Source organism: Henningerozyma blattae, chromosome 4, assembly GCF_000315915.1.
Source record: "Henningerozyma blattae CBS 6284 chromosome 4, complete genome".
NCBI classification, from domain to species: Eukaryota; Fungi; Ascomycota; class Saccharomycetes; order Saccharomycetales; family Saccharomycetaceae; genus Henningerozyma; species Henningerozyma blattae.
In genome coordinates, this window is record NC_020188.1 from 1,396,847 (window position 1) to 1,422,897 (window position 26,051).

Here is a 26,051-nt window from a genome sequence, read left to right on the forward strand (position 1 = left end):
CCAGATCTTACTGTATATCTCAATCATGAGCATACCAGAATTCGGACACCAATTCTAGTCGTCATAGATTCCTGCCCTGTTAAACTTTTGGTGGTACAAACTTCCCATATTGGTCCTAATAAGTATCAATACAGTATGATCTTGTATGATGAGCTTCGTTACATCTTAAGGAATTTTTAATGAGGATATTATTGGAATTCCCCTTTTGGGATGTTTTTTTCAATTTTTTCAATATTTTCAACTTTTTCAATTGGGACAATTGCGAATTTTCGCACTTTCCTTTATTACCCAAAACAAAAAAATCAGCAGTCGACGTTTGCTGTTGCTAACAAAACTCGCAGGGTTCCACAAAATATTGTGTTACGATGCCCAATTAAGCATGGCAAACTACGAGACAATTTAAAATCATGCTCAAAATAGTCTCATGCCACAGTATATCATCACATTTTATCACATCAATTCAATTCTGCAACGCTTGTTATATAATATTGACTAACGAATCCAGTAGAAGCTAGCAATCTTTTGGGACCAGCTGTGCTGCGAAATTGCGTACAGGCCTCAGAATAGGAGGTGATTTTACATGGCTTTTTACATATGCTTTAGTAGCTATGTCCAATCACAGAGTTTACAATAAGCTATCTCTCCTATTACCTAATTATATTGTTAATTTTTGCCTAATCCTTGCTTTCGTAATTTGCGTCTTTTAATGTAGCATGGTAGCATTGTTATTTACTTTCACAAAAGCTTGAAAGGCCTCAGATTTCAACTTAAATTCCAACTTTCGACTACTCAATCAGTCTCAAAATCTCCTCAGATACTTTCTGGGCAGCTAACTTCTCATATTGTTGCACTGCCTCTTTCTCCATTAGTAACCACTCGTTTGGTTCCACGGATGATTGGTTAAGGTCAGCCAAGACTTTTGTCAAGTATCTCTTCAGTGGGCCCTCTTCGCCTTCTTCTTGAGAATCTGAGAAGTTCTCTTCAGATCTTTGTGCCTCTGCTGTGAATCTGTGCAATTTGATTCTGACCCCAGGAATTATTTCAGCTTCGTTGTAGGAGGGTATTTTTAAGTTATCAGAAGAATTGGGGTTGGACTTTGGAATGCTATTAGAAGAAATAGTCTTCAATAACTTCTTTATGTTATTTCCTATGATTTCACTACAAATTGCCATTACAGATTTCATATCACTCGTATTATCAGTTTTACCACCGTAAATTATTCTGCCAAGAGTATAGCATATTGTTTCTAATTGGATACTAGCCCAATGAGTCTTCGGTATTTCATGGCTGCTCCGATTCGTACCTTCCGTATAGTACCCTTTATCAAAGAATTCTTGTAAATAATTTAGCCCACATTGAAAATCTCTTTGATTAAAATCGTACCTACGTGTAAATCCAATAGGGGCTAATTGGCATTTGCCAACTAAAATAGAATGAAACCAGCATAAGAAAAATTTCATGTATTCAAAAATCATAATATGGTCATTACGTTGTTCATAATTATTGGAATATTTACCTTGTTTGTCTTGATGGTCCCTTTCTTTGCCATATTCTGTCTCTAAGCATATTTCCCAAAGCTCTCTTACCGTAGTCAGCACTGAATCTTTGTTTTCATATACAATCTTGTATGAATTTCTTATTACTTCAACAGGTAAAATTTCACCATTCAAATTATAACTAAAGAATATTTTTCCTTTGGTAATCATTTGATGGTTATTTTGCCCTCCTGGTTCATTGTTGGTTATAATTGTTTGAATCTTTTCATAAAATTCCTCCGTGAACCATCTTAAAGACATCTGAACATTTTCTAATAATAGCCAATCAAAATTTTCATTATCTTCAAGTTCGTTTTTTCCTAAAGCTAAATTTTGGAGCTTGGCTATTTGTTGTTCAATTTGATAAATATTTTCTTCAGATCCTAATGGAATTTTAATCAATTTTTTATTTACCTTACGAGCAACTTCTTCTATGCGGAATGTGCCATCAACATCTTGATATGTACCCAGACCAATCAAATTATTAGTCTTGATAAATTTTTCGATCTTGAGTTGATCATTAGAAAATAAGTCATTTATGAAACTTTCAAATCCAAGAAGGTACCTCCCATCGTTATAATCCCTTATTAATTTTTTCAAATGGAATTCATTATTTTCATACTGAGGATCCCCTAAAGTAATGGTATTATTATCATTTCTAGTGATACTTTTCAATATAGAAATAAATGATTCTTCAAACGAGGTATTTTGAGGATTAACATTTTGAGATTCGATATAATACGCATTTAAAGCACATGCAAATACAAGTTTTAATTCTTGTGGTAACATTGGAGAGAAAAATTCATAAACAGTAATGTAGAATCGTTTCAGTAGAACTTCGACTCTGGATAGTGAGGTATCTTCTTCATATTGATAAGTATCTTCTTTAAATATGTTAACAAAGCATTCCAAGTATTGAGTAATTGATATATTTAAAAACCAATGTCTTTCCATTAATTTATCGAGTAATTCATAGACCCTAAAACAATGCTTACTAATTATCATATATTTATTGGTAACCTTTGTAGACTGAATCATAAAATCGTTTGTCTCTTGTAATTTATCTTCGATCATTGTAGCTTCCTCTTTTAAGCTCTCTAAAGTTTCAAGCAACTCAGTATCATCCAAGATATTACCTTCAGTAGATTGTATACTTTTTAAAAGTTGTACCTCTAAATCCTCTAGGATTACTTTGTATTCACCATTTAGTTTCATAATATTTTCACGCTTTTCTTGAATTTCAGGAGCTTCCGATTCAATTGTTAGTCTCAAAGATTTAGATTCAATACTGGCTTTGTTAATACTGAAATTAATTAATTTAACTCTTGAATCCAAGTATGACGATATTTTTCCATTTGGATCTGTAGAATATAATATCATTTTGAAATCATTTGAAACATCAATTATCTGAGCATCAATTAGAATAGTAGATATACTATTTTGTCTTCTAAATTCTTTATTCAATAGGGAAGTTATAATTGGATCAAAATATTCACTATCTTGGATAAGAATAATTTGACCAAATTGAACGGCATTTTTAACCTTATATATAAAGTTTTTCTCTAAAAAGCTAGAAATCACAAGTTTTTCTCCATATATATTGTGTAAAACAGAAATAATTTCATTATTTGGATCTATGATATATGGGGTACATGTGTTGTTACAGCTAATCAGCATTTGGAAATTGTCAAGATACAGATCTTCATTTGGTAACCCTAATTCTACCCATTCAATACGATTAGAAAATTGAATATTATGATCTCCAAATTCAAAATTGTGTTCATATATGATTTCGAAAGAATCTAATAGTTTCTTAAAATATAATAAAGCATTATTTCTTTCTTTTTCGTTCAAAGAAGAACAATAGTTGCAATAAAATGAAGATAAAAGACAGTTACCAACTATCTTATTTCTTGATGATGTGAATGAAATAGAACTCTTTTTCCATCTAGCACGTTCAGATGTTAGATTGCTAACCAACAAATTAGCACGTTCTAATTGGAGTTCAGTCTTTTTTAGCTTGTCTTTTATCAACTCGATATCTCTTATTAAGCCACTATAATTTAATTTCGATTCTTCAATGCTAATTTCCAATTCATCAATCATTTCCTGGGCAGCAAGTAGTCTTGCTTGAGCCTCTCTTCTATCAGATTCAACTATATTAATTTCTTCCCTTAGTGGGCCAACACTGTTTAAAATAAAGTGATATTCTACCTGAGCAGTGATCCAATTGAATAAGGGGCCACATGCCCTACTTGCTCTAAGAACATTTTCATAGGTAAATTGTTCATTGTTCAAATAGTTTGTTTTGACTAGATTTACTACTTCTGCAGATATGGATGATTTAGTATCAAATTCTACCATATTGCTAATGAAGCCTTCCTTCCGTATTATTTGTTGCACTTCTTTCCAGGACAACGGACCATATCCTAATAGCCAACAGACGGCTTCTAAGGTAAATTTAATCATTGGAGGAGGATTATTCATTGATCTAATTTCGATTAAGTGCTGCTTTTTTATATTTTGCACACCTTGTTGGGCCTCATTGATTATTGGTTGAATACTCTCTAGATCTTGTAATATCCTGGAACGGCGTGCTTGCACTTCTTTCTCTCGGACAGTGAGAATCTCTTTTATTTCAATTGTTGCTTCTTGTTTCCGTTCAGCTTCATTTTGTTCATGTAACATTAAATTTAATGTTTTTTTAGCTTCCTCCTCCTTAAGTACCAATTCCTCACGTTTTTCTGTTAGAATATTGTTTAGTTCTTGGACTTTAAAAACAGCTTCATTTAGTTTCTCTAATCCAGTGATCAAAAATCTCTGATTGTCCTCTAATTCTATGAAATGTTTATTAAACATATTTCTAAAATCTGTAATACTGCTTAAGAAGCATTTAGTTGTTCTAAAAGACAGGTTTAGAGTTTCATGGTACCAATGATCGATAACTAAGAAAATATTAAAAATAGCATCTATCAGAGAAGTAGATCTAAGAATAACAAGATCAGAGCTAATATCTTTAGGAATTGTATACTTCGTGAAATCAAGTGGTAGGTCACCTAACATATTTTGCATTATTTGTACCATTGTTTCATTTGACCACTCATTCATCCAATTTATCACACATCTGTTTAGTAATGCCGGTGAACTCAACTGGTTCTCTTTATCATACATTAAATTTTCCAAAGTAAATACTACATGAAGATTTTTGGCAGTTTCATTTACAAACCATTCGTACATTTCTTTATCCGAAAAAAATGTTAAACCTAACGATTGAGTTTTGGTAGCAATAATGTTTAGCAACTTATCGTAGTCTTCACCGTGAAAAAGATCAGGGATATCAGAATTTGATAGTAAATTGTTTATTCTTTCAATGAAAGATGTATGAAGGATATGAGATTCGTCTACTAACAAGCAAACTGTTTCCTCTTCAATTGCACACCTGAGTAAAACATCTTTTAAGAATTCATCAAAATCCCCTAAGGAATAAGAATTATGAATTGCAGGCTCTACTATTGTAAATCCATTTAACCATGCAACAAATCGAGTAACAGATTTTTTACCTGTCCTGTAGGGGCCTACAAGCATAATATGGCCTTGATATTGGTGGAGCACCCTATTGATGCGTAAGATATGGTCTACCAATTCTTTGTATAAAATAAGAGGTGTAGATATTTCCTCCTCAAGGTATATTTGTAATCTTTGCATAATAAAAGAAGTTAGGTCTTTTAATTCCACTTCTTTATACTCAAAGGACATCCAATTAGAAAATAGTAATGAAGAGGAATCCAAATTTCCGAACACCTGTCCAGGGAAAAACTGCATTACTATTGAGTTTAAGAGATCAAGGAAACAAGTTTTTTCATCGATAGATGTAAGTTTGTCTGCAAATATTCTCCAAGCTTCATGTGCCCACATTCTGACAAGATTCGAGAGACTTTGAAAAGATCCATTGTTAATTCCTAAATAAAAACCTTTCACCCATCTAGTTAATTCTCTTGGGGAACAAAAATAATGGCTATATTTATTTGTGGTAAATTTTAGTTTATATTGTTCAAACAGCATCACTGACGCCTTGGAAAAAACTGAGGAAAAATTTCTCAATAATGGAAGTAACTGGAAAACTGCATCATAAAATGTTCCGTAGATATGTAATAAAGATTTGTCTGTGGGGTAATCGATATACAAAACACACGTATGTCTAATGAATCTTTGGGAGAGCTCCTGCCGTCCAACATCTGATTCAGGGTTACATGCACCAATAAAATGAACACGTTCAATATTAACCCATTTATTCTTTTCAGTGTTCCAAAACCCATTTTTCTCAACTAGCTGCCTTAAAAATAAAATAGCTGGCTGTGAACCATATTTGTCTAATTTTGGAAGATTAATTTCATCACAAAAGATAACAATGTCTTTCATTGAAGACTTAGGAGTTAGTGAATATCCAGTCGGTGTCTGAGAATAGATCATATTTCGTTCTAATGTTTTACGGATATGTTCTAATGTAGTATCTTTGGAAAAATTTAATGATATTAGTTCTAGGTTATTATTTTTTTTTATAATATTATGGATAACCATAGTTTTACCTGAACCTGGTGGGCCACACAAAATTACAGGAGTGTTAGAATCAATCAGAGATGTTAGAATCTGTTCGTGTTTATATGTATCTACTGTAGATATTACTATGTTAGGTGACGTAATTTCTTGAGGTTTTAGTGAATCTATATGGATGAGATCGTCTATACGACTCAAGTTGAGTGGATTTGAAGTTAATGTCCACTCCATTGGAGATTCAAATTCACAAAATTTAATGCAATTATTTCGTTCAGCTTGTTGTATTTTAGAAATAAAGTTTTTTTGATCGGATGTATTGCAATCACCTACAAATCCCAACACTATTAATTGTAAAATGGAAAAAGATACTAAATCTTCAAAATCTGAGTCAGATTGTTTCTGAAACTGTGACCAAAATTTGCTCAAAAATGAAAAATATAAGCTTACTATAGTCTTGATTATCCTTTGACTGTTAGAACTCATTATGGGAGCGTAATTAGAAATGAAATCAAAATATTTTTGAAGTGTCTCTTCATTAATCAAAGTGAAAAATATCTTTTCTAAGTTAGTAATGAGATCTTCTGCATTGGAGTGCAACAACTGAAATTCTTGTTTTTGCGACATGTAACAGTTCTTAAGAAAATTTATTGAAGTAAAGATTTGCTTCTCAAAGAGTATAACGCCACATCTAGATATTGTTGCAGGAGTTGCAAAATCTAAATTATCTGTTTCGAATATTAAATGAACGCTAGGTATAATTGGTATTCGCTCACCTGTTGGTAAAGTTAGAAGATGATTGTCATCTAAAACACTATTGATTGTTTCAATATATTCTGGATCAATATCACTATCAAAAATAATCCAAGTATTTTTACGAATATCCTTAGAATAACTGTCCTGATATGCTTTCCTTACAATAGATGTGAATAAACCATCTTTCCATTCTAATGTAATCGGGTTTACAAAACCATATAATTCTTTTTTGTTCAAAGTCTTTGTATCGATAGTAAATACATCATTTGTAATTCCAGAAGCATCTTCGATGGCCATTAGAGAGGCTTTTATTGTAGCAGTTTTCCCCACACCAGTAGGTCCAGTACAAATTACAGCCTTTTGAGATTCTTGAATATTTATAAATTGGTGACACTTAATTTCCAATTCATCAGAAGTGCTAAGAACAAAATTTGAAATAGAATTTCTTAAAGATTCTAGGTAGAAATCATTTAGAAATGGCAATGTGGTAATTTTTCGAGGAAATATGGTATTAAGATTCTTGTTATAACATTCAGTGTCCTGAATTGTCAATCTTGGCAATAATATCCTTTGTAAACTGCATACTAGTGCTAAATTAACATCATTGAGTTCTGAATATAATGTAGTACACGTTGAGATAATACTTTTTAAGCTACGAAGGCCAAAATCATAATGCTTTTGAGGTGTACAATCATTTGTCATATTGTCTAGAAACAAGACAGTATTGGCCGCAAGATTATCAATATTATTGATTCCTTCAATTCTTAGGATGTTCTCTGCAATAACAACTTTGTCAGGCTTCTGGAATGAAAATTCTATAAACTTTTTTCTCAAATTTTCTGGTAGTTCCGATCTACCTGCGTATGAAGGATTCAAGGTTATAATAATTCCTGAATTAGGATGTATAGAGCTGCTATGTCCATCACTACTTTGTATTACTCCATTGTGGGACAGGGCATCTTGAATCATTTCAATACACCCAGACACAGCACTTAAAACATTTGGGGTTAACCTATTAAATTCATCAAAACATCCCCAAGCACCGATCTGTCCTATCCCTAAAAGTAATCTATTAATGGCTTGTGAATCAAATGCTTCATCACAATTAAAGACAATAATTTGACGTCCTAGGTTTTGACTTACCATTTTTGCTGTCTCAGTTTTCCCGGTACCCGCAGGCCCAAATAAACAACTACCAAAATTGTGTGAGAAACTCTGTATCATTGATGCAAATCCATCAAGAACTAAAGGTGTATATATTAATCGCTCAGGGACACCAATGTAGCAATAGCCATAATTCAAATTTTGCGTTCCAAAACGAACAGATATAGAATGAGAGTCACTATTGTAATAGTATTTTGGAACTTTGCTCCATTCAAGCAGTTTTAATGCTTCACTTGAAAGTTCTTTAATTTTTTTAATTAAATCATAATAAAAAATGCATTCACTTAAGAAATTCTTAATCTTCTGAAGTAAAATAGGGCTGTCTTGATGTCTTAGCGCAACTATAGAATCCATAATGCTCTTAAGTTCTAGAAGAGTGCTTTGCAAATCATTAGTCAAGAATGTCGTTTCGATTGTATTAGTCCAATACAATTGGAAGAGAAGCAGGCATACCTGGAAAGATTCTTTTTGAAGCAATGAAGAGAAGTTGATTTCAATCTGTCCCTTATTAGAATAAAGTTCTATTTTTTGAATCAAAGTAATTTTTATAGCATCCTCAATTAATTTAAAGTAAGTGCCAGCTTGTGGGATATCATGTAATGGAATTGATTTAATAAAAAGAAAATGTTCACCCTCCTTTGATATTACCCCACATATTTCCGAATCATCTACTATAAGATCAATTATTGTTCCAAATATGCTCTGCATAAATTTCGATACAAGGCGTATATCATTCCCAGCACTGATAACTTGAAGCATATCTGCATTTCCAAGAAAATAAAACCTAGGGTATTTAGTTCTTTCCTTTTCTAAGTACTCAATTAATGACCGTTTGATAATTGTCAAAGAATCATGCATTTTTAATATAATGTTATGACAATTTGGAATGAATATAACATCAATAACATTATGAAGTTGGTATATCCTTTCCATTAACATTTTGAAATCTGCAGTAATGCTTTCAAATTTTGATAATTCTAATGGTAAAATAGTTTTGATTTCAGTATTTTTGTCGAATAATGAATGCAATTCGATCCATAAAAGTTGAAATTCAATCCAATTTGAATGAATATTAGATAGGCTAGTTAATTTATTCTGCCAATCTAAGCAATCCTGCTCAAATATTTTGTAATACGTTGAATTCTTCATGGCAGTTAAATCTTCTAAATCTTGACTTAGATGTTCTTCTAATAGCTCCCAATTCTGAACAATTTTAAGAGCGTTATCATATTCTAAAAAATCGTATTTAGTAGATTTCCAGTATTTTTTTAATTTATTTAAGACTTTCTCTAAAGTAAATTCTTTTTTTGCTTGTTCAATGATAATATTTAACTCAGGTAATATTAAGTCTAGCTTTAAACTGATGACATCATAAAATTTAAAGGCATAATCATTAATAAGATCATCTGTTACAGAAGTACTATCAGAGAGCTCAAAAAAAATAGTCGACCAGTGCCTGTCCTTTAAAGATTCATCGGTCAATAGGATAAGTACATCACTATTTTGTAATATAAGCAAAATATCTGATTTTAAATTATCAAATATGTATAAATTATTATCATCAATATCTAGCATGTTAATTTTCCCTAATAGATTTTCTAACGAGTGTATTGATGAATTAATATCTAGTGAATTCCATGTCATGTTTATCAACGAGTTATACTCTTTAAAAAAAGACTCCAAATATGACCATGCCTTTTTGGCATTTATAATTGCTTTTAGAATTGGATGGTAATCAAATTCGGGTTTCATGGGAATCAAAATTTGTTTTGCTGAATCCAGAACTGCATTATAATCAGTATTTAGTTTAATAATTGTCTGTTCATAGTTACAAATTTTTTGTAACCCATCATCAGGCAAAATTGTATCTGGAGAAGGCCTATTAATATTCCAGTCATTTGAAATATTCCGCAAGGCGGAATCAAGTCTTTTATATTCATCTTCAACAAGTTTTACAATAATTGATCTATTTTTTACTAAGATATCAGATTGATTTTTCGTAACCTTACGTAAATTGCTTAGATATATGACAAGTTTGGACGAATACAAAAAATCCTCTGGTAACTTATATTGAAGCGTTTTAAACAATGATTCTGAGTTCCTGATTGTCTCTAATTGATTGTGAAAATGGGCATTTTGTTCTTCAACAAACATAACTTGTTTTGAAATATATGTGATACTAGTAATGTCAGAAAGCTCGATCTTTACTGAACTTAATTCGGAAGCCAAATTATTAACTTTCGAAGAAAATTCTGATGTTTGTTTAGTGTATAAAGAAAATAAATGTTCACATAGAATATGTTGCCAATATTCATATCGTTTTAACAGAAGTATCTGAACTTGTTTATATTTGACAATTAATAGTGGTGTAGATGATAAATTTCCAATAAAATTGGAAAATCTAGTTTTCGACAAAAAATTATCTTTTAGAATATCATAACATTTTTTAAAATCTTGATTCAAAATTTGTAAAAGATCTTGTTTGGTGGCCAAATATACTAAGCAATATCTGTTGAGTGTATTAATTGACGATTTAAATGATAATGAAATATTCTGAATTTGCGACAAGGCATACTCAAATTCTGGTCTGATGCTTTTAAGAATATTAGTAACTAACAGTCTATGAGATTTTGGTTTATTAGTTAAGTGAATTAGCTTTATATTAGATATATGATGAATTTTTGTATTAACTTCATTTATCCATTTATTTTTTATGTAAAAATTATCCTTATTGGAAACAACAGTACCCTCGTCAAACTGTAATTCCACCTCTATAGGCGTTAGTTTAAAATTTTGAAGATCTGATTTTAGTTTTTGCATCAAGCAGTTTATAATTTTTTCATTTAAATAGTTTATCATTTTATCCAAATTAGAAGCATCATAATTTTCAATTGAATCAATTATTTTTTGAATTTCATTTAAATAAGTATCTATCAATTTTGGTTGAAAATCTATTGAGATTAATTTTTGAAGACTAATAAAAATTTGATCTTCTATTGGGCTCCAAATCTGAAAATATTCTACCACAGTTTCAATTGAGCTTTCAAAAGAAAAAAAAAACTCATAGGTTGATTCATGAGCTCCATCTAAAAGAAAGTATTTTTTAGAATGTTCTTGAATTTCACCCCATGTTATAAATAATGCCTTCTTTAAATGATTCCATGCATCCTCAATTTTATCATTTAAGATAATCTTGCAAAATTCTCTGAGATTTAGTTCTTCGATTACCATGAAAAAGGTCTGGATTTGTTCTCTAATTGAAATAGCGTACGAAAAAATATTATTGTACGTTTCTCTTTTTGCAGGAAGTTCCTGTGGAACGGTGATTCCGTAGAAAGAGATATCTCTAATGCAATTAAAAATTTCATACCAATCAAAATTAAAATTGATATCAATATCAAAAGTATTATTTTTCTCTTTTACAATTTTGAGTAACGGAACATCATAGGATATCATTGAATTATTCTTACTAAGTTTATTATAATTAATTGAATCATTTAACCAATTTTCAAAAATATTTTGTAAATATGATTTATTGATTTGAAAAATTAGAGGGAATTTCATGATAAATATCTTGCCTTCATGTGAATCTTTCCAATTATAGCCTAATACAATTTCTAAATGAGATTGTAAATATTTGGATCTTTTACTTATTTGGTATAGAAAGGAGATTTCAGATAAGATTTTAGGATTGTTATTGATGGCAGTCGATAATTCAAGGAATTGATCATATGTATTGTATTTTTCCATTAATTTTTGGAATTCATGTTCAAGTGAATCTAGCAATAAATCACGGGTATCCATTAATGATAAGTTTATTTTAGTACTATAATTTGACAAATCTCTATATCGTAAAAATCTATCGAATAGATTTGTTTTTTCTTTCGAATCTTGTATATCTTGTTTCATTATAACAATAATCCTATTTTCTATTACTTCAAAATGTCGATTATAATCCTTTTTATAAACTTTCCAGCTTTCAATTAAGTTTTTCATATTATCACCCAATAATATGAAAGGCTCAATAAGTGCATCAATATTGATACTTTCAATATTAATTAAACGAGATAATGAATTGGAAAAATCCATATTAAATTTAATTAGTTTTTTTATGTCCAATATTGTTTTTTCGAATTTATCCATTATAGTGCTTGGTTTGAATTTTAATAAGGAGATATTTGGCATTTCATTATCATTTACTATTTTTCTTAATAATTCACGAACTATTAAAGTAAGGTCCTGATTATAATTTTTCCAAATTCTAATTGTTTCTAAAATATTGGAAAAGAGTATTTCCAATTCTATGTTAGAATATGTTGATGCAAAAATATTTGGTATTAATGATAAAAATTTATCCAGTAGAAGTATATATAGATGATCAATTAATTTAATAAATCTAGCCAGGGGATAATTGGTTTGATTTCTTATCTTTTTTATATTAATGTAAAGAGATTGTAATTCAATTTGAAAATCATCCAATGATGAAACATTTTGAATATTTGATAAATTTAAAGCATTTAAAAAACTGGAATAGCTTTGAATTAAATGTAATTTTTCGGTTAATTCAGACTTCAAAGAAGAAAATTGATTGTTATTAAATCGTCCATTATCTATTAAGATATTTAATGATATTTGTAAATCCAACGATTGGAATTGATCTATTGTGATATTTAAGGCATTGATTAAATTTTTAAAATAATTTAGTTCATCGAAAAAATTTCCATCATTGATATTTCTTTCAGATTTTAACAATAATTTTGTAAGTTTAATCCACTTATTAACAGAGCTATGAACAGAATTTAAAAATGACGTGTCATTAATCTTAGTCGTGTCAGAGTGTAAATCTTCGAATAATGATCTATAATTTTCTATGGTCAAAGTATTTTTATTTTCTGAAATACAGGTAGTTATTATAGGACTGCAAAGTTCTGAAAAATTGGGTATTATTATAGATGATTGAAGATTATCTAATGAATTTGTTATATCTTTTAATTTTCTTCGTGTGCTAACTATAGAGTCGTTTGAGAATAATTTTTGGTTATTTGAATTACCTAATATATTTAACATAGAGCCAATACCATTGCTTAAGATGGATGACATTTTCTTTGTACTATTGCTATTATGATAGTCATTGGGTATTATCATAGTGTTCAATTGAAATTGTAAAGGTATTGAGGAATCTATTATGTCCGTAGTTTTAAAAATCAAAATATTGAATAGTTTTTCAGCCATATCCGGTTGTTCAATATCGTTGGTTTGATCGATGAGTTCCATATTGTCATTGGAATTATTCAATTCTAGATCAGACCTCAAATGAACAGTCCCTTTTGGCATTGACACTTGGATAACAAAGGAGTTATACAGCCCAGACTCTTCCGTATCTAAATATAGAAAATCCCCTATAATCTTGATATTATCTGTTATTATTCCACTTACTAAGCCTGTCTTTATATCATTATTATTCTCGAATTTGGAAGGATCAGTAGATCTCATCAGGGCCAGAGCAGTGTCCGCACAATAGCTAGCTATATTCTGGACCAATATATCATTTTTATCATACTCATTGTCTTTCATCCCTTAATGGTATGACTGTGAAAGTCTATTCTGTTATATCCTTCTAGTTCAGTAACTGCCATTCTTCTTTGGTGGCGTCTTTTTAAGTAAATCAAATCTCATTGTTTTTCTCATTAGCTATTATTAGCAGCTACATCTCGCGTCTGTTTTGTCCCGAGACCTCAAGAGCAGAAATTTCGGACATTCTGGGTTGCTCAGAAATACCCGCACAGAATAAGGGGAACTCAGAACTAGATGATGCCATATGTTAAACCTAATAGGTTTGAAATTCTGGGGTAACTTTCATTTTATATTCCGGGATACAAGGGTAACAGTTTGCCTTGATGATATTTGTGTATTCATATTTAGTTGTAGAAAAATCTTGGCAAACGCTTTCTTAATATTTTTTTTTCTTTTGAAATTTCAGTTAATGTTTGTTTCATCTGAGTAACATTTGAGAAAAAGACATTTCCTTAAATAGTGAAATTTTGAAAAATTACACCTATATTTTAATTCTAACAAGTATAAATATACATATAATATTAGAAAAAAAGCAATACACAATAAAAAAAAGAAATATTTAGATCTCATAAATGGATATGGACACTTGGGAGACAAATCTATCAGAGATTAATGGATTTAGTACTACCAATACTTCTTCAATTACATTCAACACAATGGCCATGAATGGTCAAGAAATAGAGAAATGCAAAACTTGTGGGGGCAACGTACCTCAATATCATCGTAGACTGCATGATCTTTATCCCTGTGGCGACTTTATAGTAAATCAAGAAGTTAAGAATGATTCAAAGGGTCAAGTAGCTCATCAGTTAGTTTCTTTACCGTCTGCATTTACTAGAGAACTGACACAAGTAGAAAGTTATTGTGCGATGAAAGGTCAGAATAAATTATATGATGATCACGTAAAGATATTAATAGTAGGAGATGAAGGCGTTGGAAAGACGACTCTATTGACCAGTTATGTGGAAAAAAAATTTCCTGAAAGAGAACTGCCTACTTGTAGTGAACATTTTTCCACTGTTGTAGAGAGTAGAAATAAAAGAAAAATTGAACTATCTTTGTGGGATATATCAGCACATGAAGGAGCTCAACGGTTAAGACCGATTTCATACTCTAATTCTGATGTGGCCCTAGTTTGCTATTCTATGGATAATCCAAAAAGTCTGTATAATGCAGAGAGGTTGTGGGTACAAGAGATAAATCATTTTTGTGCAGACACTCCAATCATTCTAGTAGGTTTGAAGCTTGACTTGATTAAGAGTTCCAAAAGAAATAGTAATTCACATAACAGGGAAAAATCCCTTCAAAGAATGTCCAATAAAGAATTAAATCAAATATGTAATAGACTAAACATTTTTGCTCATATGGAATGCTCGGCCAAGACTTTGGAGAATGTAGATAATGTAATTAGCTTTGCAATAAACACCACTGTAGATTACAAACCCAAGCTTGCCTCCAAAAGTATATTTCGAAGGAAAAGTGGTAAAAAGGAAAATGCTAATGTTACCACAACTCTTCATAAAAACGCTTCTAACGAAGAAATAAATCAGGATAAAGAAGATTCGGAAAGACTTACTTCAAATTCTATCATAACAAAGAGTGAAGAGTCTTTACTAAATGAAGAGTTGAAAAGAAAAGATATTAAATATAGTAAATCCAAGTTAGGAATAAAAAGGAAAAATAGAAACAGTTTAATAGACCAAGATATTCTACAGAATTATGAGCCCCATATGAATCCTTATAACAGGGAAAAAAAAAGTGACAGCAATGAAAGGTCTAATGGTAATAAATGTGTTATATCTTAAAAAGAAGTATTTTTTTAAGGGTATTTTTTTTATGTGTGTGATTCAGCCGTATGTGATTTCAATTTTTCTGACGAAAAAGAAAAAAGAAAGTATTTTTTTTCTTACGGCTTATTTACCGTGAAAAATTATTCTTGAAAATTATCACATCTATTGCAGCTCATCGCATAATAAACTGTTCCTTGCATGTCGAGTTATACAGCCATATATTACCTTTCTGATGCTGACTTTTAGCCATGGGTTAACTAGATTTATAAATCATAATATCGTATATCGACCAAGCATTAGCAGACTTTTAAAATTAAAATTCAAACGTCAGATATTTGTTTTATCGAAAATGAGTGTCACCAATAAGAATGCTGAAATAGCCAAGAGACCTTTACCCACTGAAACTAATCCTGTTGTCGAAACGCCCATTACGAAGAAGGCTAAAAAGATTAAGACCAAGAAGTATAAAGCCAAGAAAGTAGATCCAACTTCACCATTAGGTGTTTTTCAATTTGAAATTGCAGAACTTCTAAAAGAGCAAGGCATAAAAGAGGCAGATACTATTAATGATATTACGGCTATTTTAAATGATGCATCATCAGATGGACAAGTTAAGGAGGCATATCATCGCAAAGTTAACGATGTGAAAGTCCTGAAACTAACTTCAAGCGGAGATGGATTAGCTATCATAGATAATCCAGTTGAATCTGATAAAAAACAAGTTGTGATCATTCCTTTTGGATTGCCAGGTGATATAGTTCATATTAGAGTCTTTAAAACTCATCCAAATTATGTCGAAAGTGATTTATTAGATGTTAACGCCAAATCTGATATCAGAAGAGATGATCTAATTAATTGTAAATATTTCGGTAAATGCTCCGGTAGTCAATATCAAAATTTAACATATGAAACCCAATTAAAATTGAAACAAGATACTGTGTCTAATGCCTACAAATTTTTTGCTCCAAGATTAATCGAAAAAAAGATTTTACCTGAAGTTGGCACTACAATTGGATCACCCTTACAGTATGAATATAGAACTAAATTGACTCCTCATTTCGATATCCCAAGAAGAATTAAAAAAGCTGGCGAGTTAAAAGAAAGACCACCTTTGGGATTTGGACAAAAGGGTAGACCTACATGGAGAAAAGAAACCTTACACGAAGGTGGTAATGCATCTACTTTAGATATTGAAGAATATACTATTGGTACATCTATAATCAATAAAGGGTTGAAAAATGAAAGACGTAAATTTGAAAAAGAATTCAACACTTATAAGAAAGGTGCCACCATCTTATTAAGAGAGAATACTATTGTTATGGATAAAGATTCTACAGAAGAACAAATTAAAGAGCGATTGAAAAATGAAGAAGGCTCTAGAGATAAAGATGGAAATATTTCTTATGAAGTACATATGAGTAATGATGGCGACAAAAAATTAATTAAGACATGTGTTACGCAACCTAGACAAATTGTTAATGAATATGTTAATGGTTATAGCTTCCAATTTAGTGCTGGTGAATTTTTCCAAAATAATAATAGTATCTTACCTATAGTTACTAAATATGTTCGTGATAATTTACAACTTCCGGAAGGTGAACATAATTATTTAGTGGATGCTTATTGTGGTTCTGGACTATTTAGTATTTGCAGTTCTGAAGGTGTGGATAAAGTTGTTGGTGTAGAAATTAGTGCTGACAGTGTTAAATTTGCTCGTATCAATTCTGAGTTGAATAAAATTGCGAATTGTAAGTTTATTGTAGGTAAAGCGGAAAAATTATTTGAAGAAATTGATTTACCTAATGATCGTACCTCTGTAATTTTAGATCCTCCAAGAAAGGGATGTGACGAATTATTTTTAAAACAATTATCCGAATTCAATCCTGCCAAGATCGTCTATATATCATGTAACGTTCATTCACAAGCTCGTGATTTGGAATATTTCCTTTTAAATACTTTAAATGGTAAGAATTATAAGATTGAAAGTTTAAGAGGGTTTGATTTTTTCCCACAAACACATCATGTGGAGAGTGTTTGTGTATTGAGTAGAGTATAATAATTATATAACTGTGGAACGATTTAATTATAAAATATTATAATAAAATATTATATATATATAACATGTGTACAACCAGATCTTTAATAAATTTTATGCATATATTTTTTTTTTAACTTGTATGGATGGATACCATTGCAGAAGTGTGTATTAAATTACTTGTATTGTTAAATTTACCATTCCTGCTGCACCTTTGCACCACGCGTAAAATTTGAAATAAAAAGTTATTACACAGAAAAAATAAATTTAGAAAAAATTGGAAATTTGATATGCACAAGGAAGAAAGCGACGGACAACAAAGAAAAGCAGATTGGAAAACTCGTGAAATTTTGAAAAATTTCAATTGAAGGAGGATGAGGAGGAGGAAGAGGAAAGAGCAAAGTATGGAATGGGGCAAATGGTATTATGAACGAATCGATGAACGATGGGATCTTACAGTGAATTTTTGCAATTTGGTAGTAGTAAGTAGGTGGTGTTTTAAAAAATATACAGTAGTTAAAACAGTGGTTCGATAATCATAGTTAAACTTTAGATAACAGAAACCACATATACCAATCAAATAAAGCAAATATGGAAAACGATAAAGGTCAATTAGTATGTGTAATATTGTCATTGGAAAAAATACATATTTAAAATACTTTTTACTAACAAAGATATATTTTGATGTTAATAATTATTTGAAATTATTTACGTCTGCTATTACTCCCCATTTGTAACAGGTCGAATTATACGTTCCAAGAAAGTGTTCTGCCACCAACACTATCATCAAGTCTAAGGACCATGCCTCTGTCCAAATCAACATTGCCAAGGTTGATGAAGAAGGTAAGGCCATTCCAGGTGAATACATCACTTACGCTTTATCTGGTAATGTCAGAGCTAGAGGTGAAGCTGATGATGCTTTAAACCGTTTGGCTCAAAACGACGGTTTATTAAAGAACGTCTGGTCTTACTCCCGTTAAAAGGTGTACACTGTTAATACCTATATTCAGTTTTTTTTTTATATAGACTATAACTAATTTTTCAAAAAATTATTATATTATTCATTTTTCTAGTGTCTCATCTTTAACAAGTTTCATATCATTTAATACAAAAATAAAATAAAAAAACGTTTCTAAAACGATAGTTCTTCTGATAGTGTTTAACTGTAACAGGTAAAAATTAACGAACTATCCTTAGTATATAGCTTAGGAAATTGACCGTAAAAGATGAGCATGTAATTTCTTGTTGATTATGTAAACTGTAGCTGCCGTTACACGTTCAGTTTTACATACTACACATCCATTGCTCTTGGCATTAAGCTAGTATATCTCTTCCGATTAACTTAACATTCAAACTTACTCATTCATTCCTCTGGCTATCAATATGCTACATATGTAATGCATAACATATCTATCCGTCAATTGGTCAATCTGTGAAACTCGTAGCAATCATCATCGTCATCTTACCACGATGCTATCAATTCTATTATTCTCAGGTTAAAACTAAACAAAAGACATGAGACAGAAGGAATAAATGAATGAATGAATGAATAAATAAATAAATAGATGAATAAAACACTAAGTTCAAAACACAAAATTGAAAACTAGCTTCCCCATTTCTTTTGTGTCTCGGGAGTTTCCATATTAAGTATTACTCGAGCGGCGGGGACTATTCCGTGAGATCCGTTTTCGGATTTGACCCATATGATGTTTTCCCTATATGGCCAGACGACTCTTGAAAAGAATACCTTATTCGGAAAGTGGGGTGTTTCAAAAAAGGAAACAGACATGCTACGACCACTCTCACAATGTACCAGGGTAGTCTTTGTAGCACAGTACAGCCGCAGAAGTTCCGGTAGGTGCATTTCCTGATATGGAAACGTGATTACGCCATTTACACATAATGTCTATCAAATGCCTACGTGGGATTTCCATATTTAGTAGTGAACCATTGTGGAGGCATGGACCAATCAGGTGCTGCTTCCAGATAGGGTAGTGGATTTAGTATGCATATTTAGTAGTTTGTATCTGTTTTGGGTAGTGCGCTGTTATGGGTTAAAAGGGAAATATTAATAACAAACTGGTTCTTGCTGGGACATAACAAACATACTGATACAAATAAACAAACAAAACAAAGTAGAAGTAGAAGTAGAAATAAAGTAAAGTAAAGCGAAAGCCTAAACTCAACCCAAAATTAAAAAACTAAAGTAAACCAAAAGTAAAACAAAGTAAAAACAAAGCAAAACAAAGCAAAGCAAAACAAAGCAGAGCGAAGCAAGTATGCCATACACCAAAAATGAATAGTTACTGGTTTCTCTGGAAAAATCAACAATTGCAATCTGAAAGGTTATTCTTGACACTGTATTAGTTTACCAGCTCGAGGTTTAATGGAGTCATGAGCTACTAATCAGTGACCACTAGTCATCGGGTTTACGACAGTTAGGAAACACTGACTCCCTCCGAGGTTTCTGCTATCATTCTATCCATGTCCTCTCTGGGAGCGTTTGGAGAGGGTGCTAGAAAGAATGGTTGAGTAGTTGAATGAATAATGCATGATTGTATGGTCTGGGGCTTAATCTCTAATGATATGAGTGCTAGAAACGAGCGAAGCATGCAGCAAAAGGGAAGAAATTTGTTAAGTCTTGCGTGTATTTTTTTTTCTTTTGTTGTTGTTCTTAGTATATAAGCTGTTAGCGAGCCTTAATCTATTATTCTTCCTATAATATAACCTTTTATTTGTGCTTGAAACCTTTGTTTCCTTCTAGTTATTCTTTGTTGTTTTATTATACAGCACCGTTGACAATACTGTATTTAAGGGTATTTTTCAATAGTATACGAAAAAAACACGTTCTTCTGTTTGCTTGTTTTTTTTTGGTATTTTTTGCTGAATTTCAAATTTTAGTATAATTACATCCCTTACTTTCCAATTAATAACAAACAACAAGATATTATTTTGGCATATATTTATCTTCGTTGACATAAGATAACCCCACCTACTTACTTTTTTATTCATAACTATTCACTTAGATGTCTGACAATAAGAAGGCTATTGTTTCTCTATTGTATTCTGCAGACTATTTACCAGGTGTTTTCACTTTAGGGTATCAATTGAATTTCTTATTGAATCAATGTCATCCCGATTTTAAAAGACAAGTTACTTTAGTGTTGATGGTAACAAAATCAGTATATGAAAATGATTTATCGCAATATACAAGAGACATTTTGGATTCCCTATATACACAAATCATAAAGATTGATCCTTTAAAATTCCAAGATTATGCAATGGTTAAGAATGCCCAGAATTTAAACCTAATTAATAGACCAGAATTATCATATGCTTTAATCAAGATTAAAATTTGGAATTTGATCCAATTCGATAGTGTTATTTATATGGATGCTGATACTTTGCCCTTAACCGCCGACTTTTTTTCCATTTTCAATTTCACTCAAAACCAAAATGAATGGGAAATTGCTGCTTCTCCAGATATTGGCTGGCCTGATATGTTCAACTCCGGTATATTTGCATTAAAACCAAATTTAAAAGTTTCTCAAGAGTTATCCATCTTTGCATTCCATAATACATCTATTGATGGTGCTGATCAAGGTATCTTAAATCAATTCTTTAATCCAATTTGCAAGTCATCAAAAGGCAACTCTAATCCTCAAACTAATTGGATTAATATACCTTTCTTATATAATATGACCATTCCAAATTCAGGCTATCAATATACACCTGCTTTAAATTATTTCGAAAATGATATTAAATTGGTTCATTTCATTGGTAGTAACAAGCCTTGGAAAAACTGGTCTCCTCAATCAAATTCGAATGATAATAAATTCATCAAGACTTGGAATGATATTTATTATGATTTCCAATTATCAAAAGGTTTAATCAAAAATTTACAAAATTTAAACATTCAAACTTATATATCTCCAAATGATATTCCTGCTACAGAGATCTTTAATCCAAATATCAATTATACTGAACAATTTGAGTCTGTATCATCTTCTATGGTTCCACAACAAACTACACTACCTTCTAATAATAATAGTGATATCTTCCAACAACAACAGCAACCTCAACCATCACAGAACAATTATCCTACTAAGCCAGTCATAGAAATCAAGATCGAAACTCCAATGACTTCAGTACCGGAAATTACTGACGAGGAAATAGAAAGAAATAATTATGGTGATTCATTATATTCCTTTGTTAAATCTGTGTATCAAGAAAATAATTACAATCCAGATGCCTCTGTAAAGAGATATTGGGGTCAAGAAAATAATACTTTGGCAAATCCAAAACTATCATTATTCTCATCACACCCATTTGATTCTTCTTGGAAAGCTCCATTAGAGAACCATCATATCGAAGAAGAACAACTACAACCACAACCACAGCATAATAAACCATCTAATAGTAATGTTCCATACGGTGTTCTACCAACTCCTAATGAATTAGCTTCTGCATTAGATCATGAACAATTGAATGAAGTGTCAAAGAGACATATCTTTTCATGGGAAACCACTGATTACTTGTCAAATGTGGAAAGATATTTCCCTGATTCAAATGATTTTACTGAAACTCAAGATCAATATTCTCCCCAGCTTCAAAAGAAGGAACCAAGACCTTGGGAGCCAAAGTCGATTGATAAACCAACCAGAGTATTCCCTGGTGATGAAAAGTTTATTAATCCAGAGAAGATTCCAAACGAAATGATTAAGTCTAACGCAAATTTAGAAGCACAAAACTTGAGAAAAGATTCTATTGCCGGCTTTAGAGAAAGTGCTCCACCTCCACATTTACTTGGAGAAAAAGCGAATGACAAAGAAGAAGAAGAAGAAGATAATTCACATTTCGAAGAAACTGTTTCAGCTCCAAAGAATGTATTTTATCCACATGGCAATCCAAAGAACAAGAAAACTCCAAAAAAGGGAAAAAAAGTAGTAATAGTTGAGAATAAACTTCAAGATGATAATTCTGTAATTTCATCTCTTCCTTTGAAGCATCATTCTCATACTCGTCAACTTTCATCTAGATTACCATTAAAGAAGAAGCATAGTATAAAAGAATCATCTAGTGCCTTATCTAGATCATTAGAAAGGCAAGCCCAAGAAACTTCTAAAAAACAAATACAAGAGCCTACTTCCAAAAAGCAAGTTCATGAACATTCTTCCAAAAAACAAAGCCCCTCCCCATCATCGAAACCAAATAAAGAGTCATCTCCACCATCAACCAAAGAATTGCCTCACCCCCATCACCACCATAATCATCACCATGGCAACCACTCTAAACATCACAAACCTCAAAAAGCACATATAGATAAGAATGATAAAGAGAATATTTCTGCAATTCCTAGTAAAAAGACTAGTAATGATGATATCGAAGAGAAAAAACCTGAAGTCAGCCATAATGATTCACCAGTACAAAACTCAAAGCATAAACATCACCATAACCATAAATATACAAAGGCATCTGAAAAACCTCATGATCACGCAAAAGATCACGCTGATGGTTTGACCAAGGAAGCAGTAGATGATAATGATAAACACAAGAATGAGCACCATAAAACAAAACATCATCACAAGCATGGTAAGAGGCATGGTAAGCAACACTCTGTTGAGAACGAAAAGAAGCAAGCTGTAAATACACATACAAGAAAAAAATCTATAATTCTAGAACGTGTTGATAAACAATTGCACACACCTATTCCAAGTAAGAAATGCTTAAATGAATTAGATCTAAACCAATGGGACGATAATAGAATCCATAAGACTTCTTCTAAAGTGGATGCCAAGAAAGAGCGCATCCCAACAGTAGTTGGTTTTGAGAACACTGAATATTTATCCAAAGTAACAAGAGTTTTCCCTGATTCTGATGATTAATGAAATTACTATTTTGCTTTTAATATTTGATTTTTAAATTTGATTTTTTTCTTAGACCCCTTTATTTTTTCTTTCTCATATTGTACACTACTCTCATCTTCACACTTAATTATGCCGTCTTATGTCCTATGCTATCTGTATTATATACCAATATCCATATTTCTACCTCTCAGTTTCACTACGTCATCATTTCCGTTCGTTCCCAAGGAAATATATCTCGTGGGATATATTTTGTTTTAGTAACTATTTTCTATATTTCTGCCATACCATATACAGATACACCTTATAAATATATATATATATATATAATTATACATGCAATTCTATGTAGTTGCATTCAACAATGTTTTAAAGCATCATTCATTTAATTAATACTTACATTCTAGTCTATACTTGCCTAGAACTCCACAAGGCTTTTTTGAAGCAAGCAGTAAACATTCTCGAAGAATCCTGTATTTACTGACACATTAAAATGTTTGTTATATATGCTGGCATTCTGTCCGAAAATGGTACCGTACAGAATGACTGAAAATTTTTCTGTAGCTTTTTGAAATTTTCCTCAATTTTCCCACTCGGAGACTTTTTCAATAAACCACGCAACATTTGCGTGGAAAAATAATTATCATAATGAATAAGATTTTCAAAATTTTCGTTGTTTTATTTCGTAATGTCGAGGTATTGATGTTAATCCTTGTTTGTTTAAAAAGTATTCAATTATTTCTTAGTTGTAAATTGACTAACTTAAGTTTGTATCTTTTTTAAATTTTTAAATTGCTTTATAACCAATTCTTGATTCAACTTTCGACACCCTAAAGAAGATCAATCAACATTGCCCAATATGTCTGACGGTATTACCACTCAAGTTGAAGAATCCCAAATTGAAACCAATTATGACAAGGTTGTCTACACCTTCGATGATATGAAATTGAAGAAGGAATTGTTAAGAGGTGTCTTTGCCTATGGTTTTGAAGAACCATCTGCTATTCAACAAAGAGCTATTTTACCAATTGTTGAAGGTAACGATGTCTTGGCTCAAGCTCAATCTGGTACTGGTAAGACTGGTACTTTCTCTATTGCTGCTTTGCAAAGAATTAACCCAGAAATCAAGGCTCCACAAGCTTTGATTTTGGCCCCAACCAGAGAATTGGCTTTGCAAATTCAAAAGGTTGTTATTTCTTTGGCCTTATACTTGGATATTAAAGTTCATGCTTGTATTGGTGGTACTTCTTTCGTTGAAGATACCGAAGGTTTAAGAGATGCTCAAATCGTTGTTGGTACTCCAGGTCGTGTTTTTGACAACATTCAAAGACACAGATTAAGAACTGACAAGATTAAAATGTTTATCTCTGATGAAGCCGATGAAATGTTGTCCTCTGGTTTCAAGGAACAAATTTACCAAATTTTCACCATGATGCCTCCAACTACTCAAGTCGTCTTATTATCTGCTACTATGCCAAGAGATGTCTTAGAAGTTACCACTAAGTTCATGAGAGACCCAGTCAGAATTTTAGTTAAGAAGGATGAATTAACCTTGGAAGGTATTAAACAATTCTACATTAACGTTGAAGAAGAAGATTACAAATACGATGTCTTGACCGATTTATACGATTCTATCTCTGTTACTCAAGCTGTTATCTTCTGTAACACCAGACGTAAGGTTGAAGAATTGACTAAAAAATTAACAGAAGCTGATTTCACCGTCTCTGCTATCTACTCCGATTTACCACAACAAGAAAGAGAAACCATTATGAAGGAATTCAGATCCGGTTCTTCCAGAATTTTGATCTCTACTGATTTATTAGCCAGAGGTATCGATGTTCAACAAGTTTCTTTGGTTATTAACTACGATTTACCAACTAACAAAGAAAACTATATTCACAGAATTGGTAGAGGTGGTCGTTTCGGTAGAAAGGGTGTTGCTATCAACTTCGTTACCAACGTTGATGTCGGTGCTATGAGAGAATTAGAAACTTTCTACTCTACTCAAATCGAAGAAATGCCAAACAACATTGGTGACTTATTGGCTAACAACAAGGATGATTAGATATTTTAGAGAAAAAAAATATTTAAATACAATTAAATTCAAATAAAGAATTCATTTTTATTACATCTTTATTTTCTTTTTTTGTTTCTTTTTTATAATTATTATCTTTCTCTTATTTCTAAAAAAAAAATATAAAAAAATCAAATTAAAAATATACAAAAATTAAATACATTTTGATATTCATTGTTTTATAATTGAATAATCTAATTTATTTCATTTTCTCTTTTAATATTTTGTCTATAGTTTTTTTTATTATATCTCCTTTGTATAACTATATATATCCATAATTCTAAAAATTATATTTACTTAAGTCAACACTGGCATTTACAAAGAATCTGAAACAATGATGACTATATGTAATTGAAAATACTTCAGTCTTGTCTGAACTATTAGTTCATTGAAATTATATACTTAATGAGGCAATAAAATTTCCTTCAATCAAATCGAAATTTCGGTAGAAAAAAAAAAATTAAATACTGGAAAAAAAGTATTGGTTAAGGTACATTAAATAATATTAAGAGAAATATGATATTATTGAGATGGGGAATGTTTAATTTTAATTTGTTTATTTTTTTTTTTAATTTTTTTTCTTTCTTCTCTTACATAATATTAATTACATGCTAATTTTTTGCACGTTTATCTGCTTGTTTTGGGGTACAAAGGCCAATTAATACTTTACTGGTAGAAATCATTTGGAAAATGTTCCAATTAAAGAAA

The 26,051-nt window shown here is 31.1% G+C and overlaps 6 protein-coding genes across 6 annotated transcripts; 5 read left to right on the forward strand and 1 right to left on the reverse strand.

The window, feature by feature from the left end:
• Window positions 1-785: 785 nt before the first annotated feature.
• Window positions 786-13,580, reverse strand: DYN1 (dynein heavy chain; the record flags this gene model as incomplete). The annotated part of the gene is made up of 1 exon (XM_004180532.1): window positions 786-13,580. One exon carries the CDS (start codon window positions 13,578-13,580, stop codon window positions 786-788), a length of 12,795 nt encoding a protein of 4,264 aa, XP_004180580.1.
• Window positions 13,581-14,242: 662 nt separating this feature from the next.
• TBLA0D05710 (uncharacterized protein) lies at window positions 14,243-15,385 on the forward strand (the record flags this gene model as incomplete). The annotated part of the gene is made up of 1 exon (XM_004180533.1): window positions 14,243-15,385. One exon carries the CDS (start codon window positions 14,243-14,245, stop codon window positions 15,383-15,385), a length of 1,143 nt encoding a protein of 380 aa, XP_004180581.1.
• A 217-nt stretch (window positions 15,386-15,602) lies between these two features.
• Window positions 15,603-17,426, forward strand: TRM2 (tRNA (uracil(54)-C(5))-methyltransferase; the record flags this gene model as incomplete). The annotated part of the gene is made up of 1 exon (XM_004180534.1): window positions 15,603-17,426. The coding sequence occupies one exon, from the start codon at window positions 15,603-15,605 to the stop codon at window positions 17,424-17,426; it is 1,824 nt and encodes a 607-aa protein (XP_004180582.1).
• Window positions 17,427-17,996: 570 nt separating this feature from the next.
• Window positions 17,997-18,385, forward strand: TBLA0D05730 (40S ribosomal protein eS21; the record flags this gene model as incomplete). Its single annotated transcript, XM_004180535.1, has 2 exons — window positions 17,997-18,020; window positions 18,146-18,385. 2 exons carry the CDS (start codon window positions 17,997-17,999, stop codon window positions 18,383-18,385), a joined length of 264 nt encoding a protein of 87 aa, XP_004180583.1.
• A 2,046-nt stretch (window positions 18,386-20,431) lies between these two features.
• TBLA0D05740 (glycosyltransferase family 8 protein) lies at window positions 20,432-23,290 on the forward strand (the record flags this gene model as incomplete). The annotated part of the gene is made up of 1 exon (XM_004180536.1): window positions 20,432-23,290. One exon carries the CDS (start codon window positions 20,432-20,434, stop codon window positions 23,288-23,290), a length of 2,859 nt encoding a protein of 952 aa, XP_004180584.1.
• An 838-nt stretch (window positions 23,291-24,128) lies between these two features.
• TBLA0D05750 (uncharacterized protein) lies at window positions 24,129-25,334 on the forward strand (the record flags this gene model as incomplete). The annotated part of the gene is made up of 1 exon (XM_004180537.1): window positions 24,129-25,334. The coding sequence occupies one exon, from the start codon at window positions 24,129-24,131 to the stop codon at window positions 25,332-25,334; it is 1,206 nt and encodes a 401-aa protein (XP_004180585.1).
• Between the last annotated feature and the right edge of the window lie 717 nt (window positions 25,335-26,051).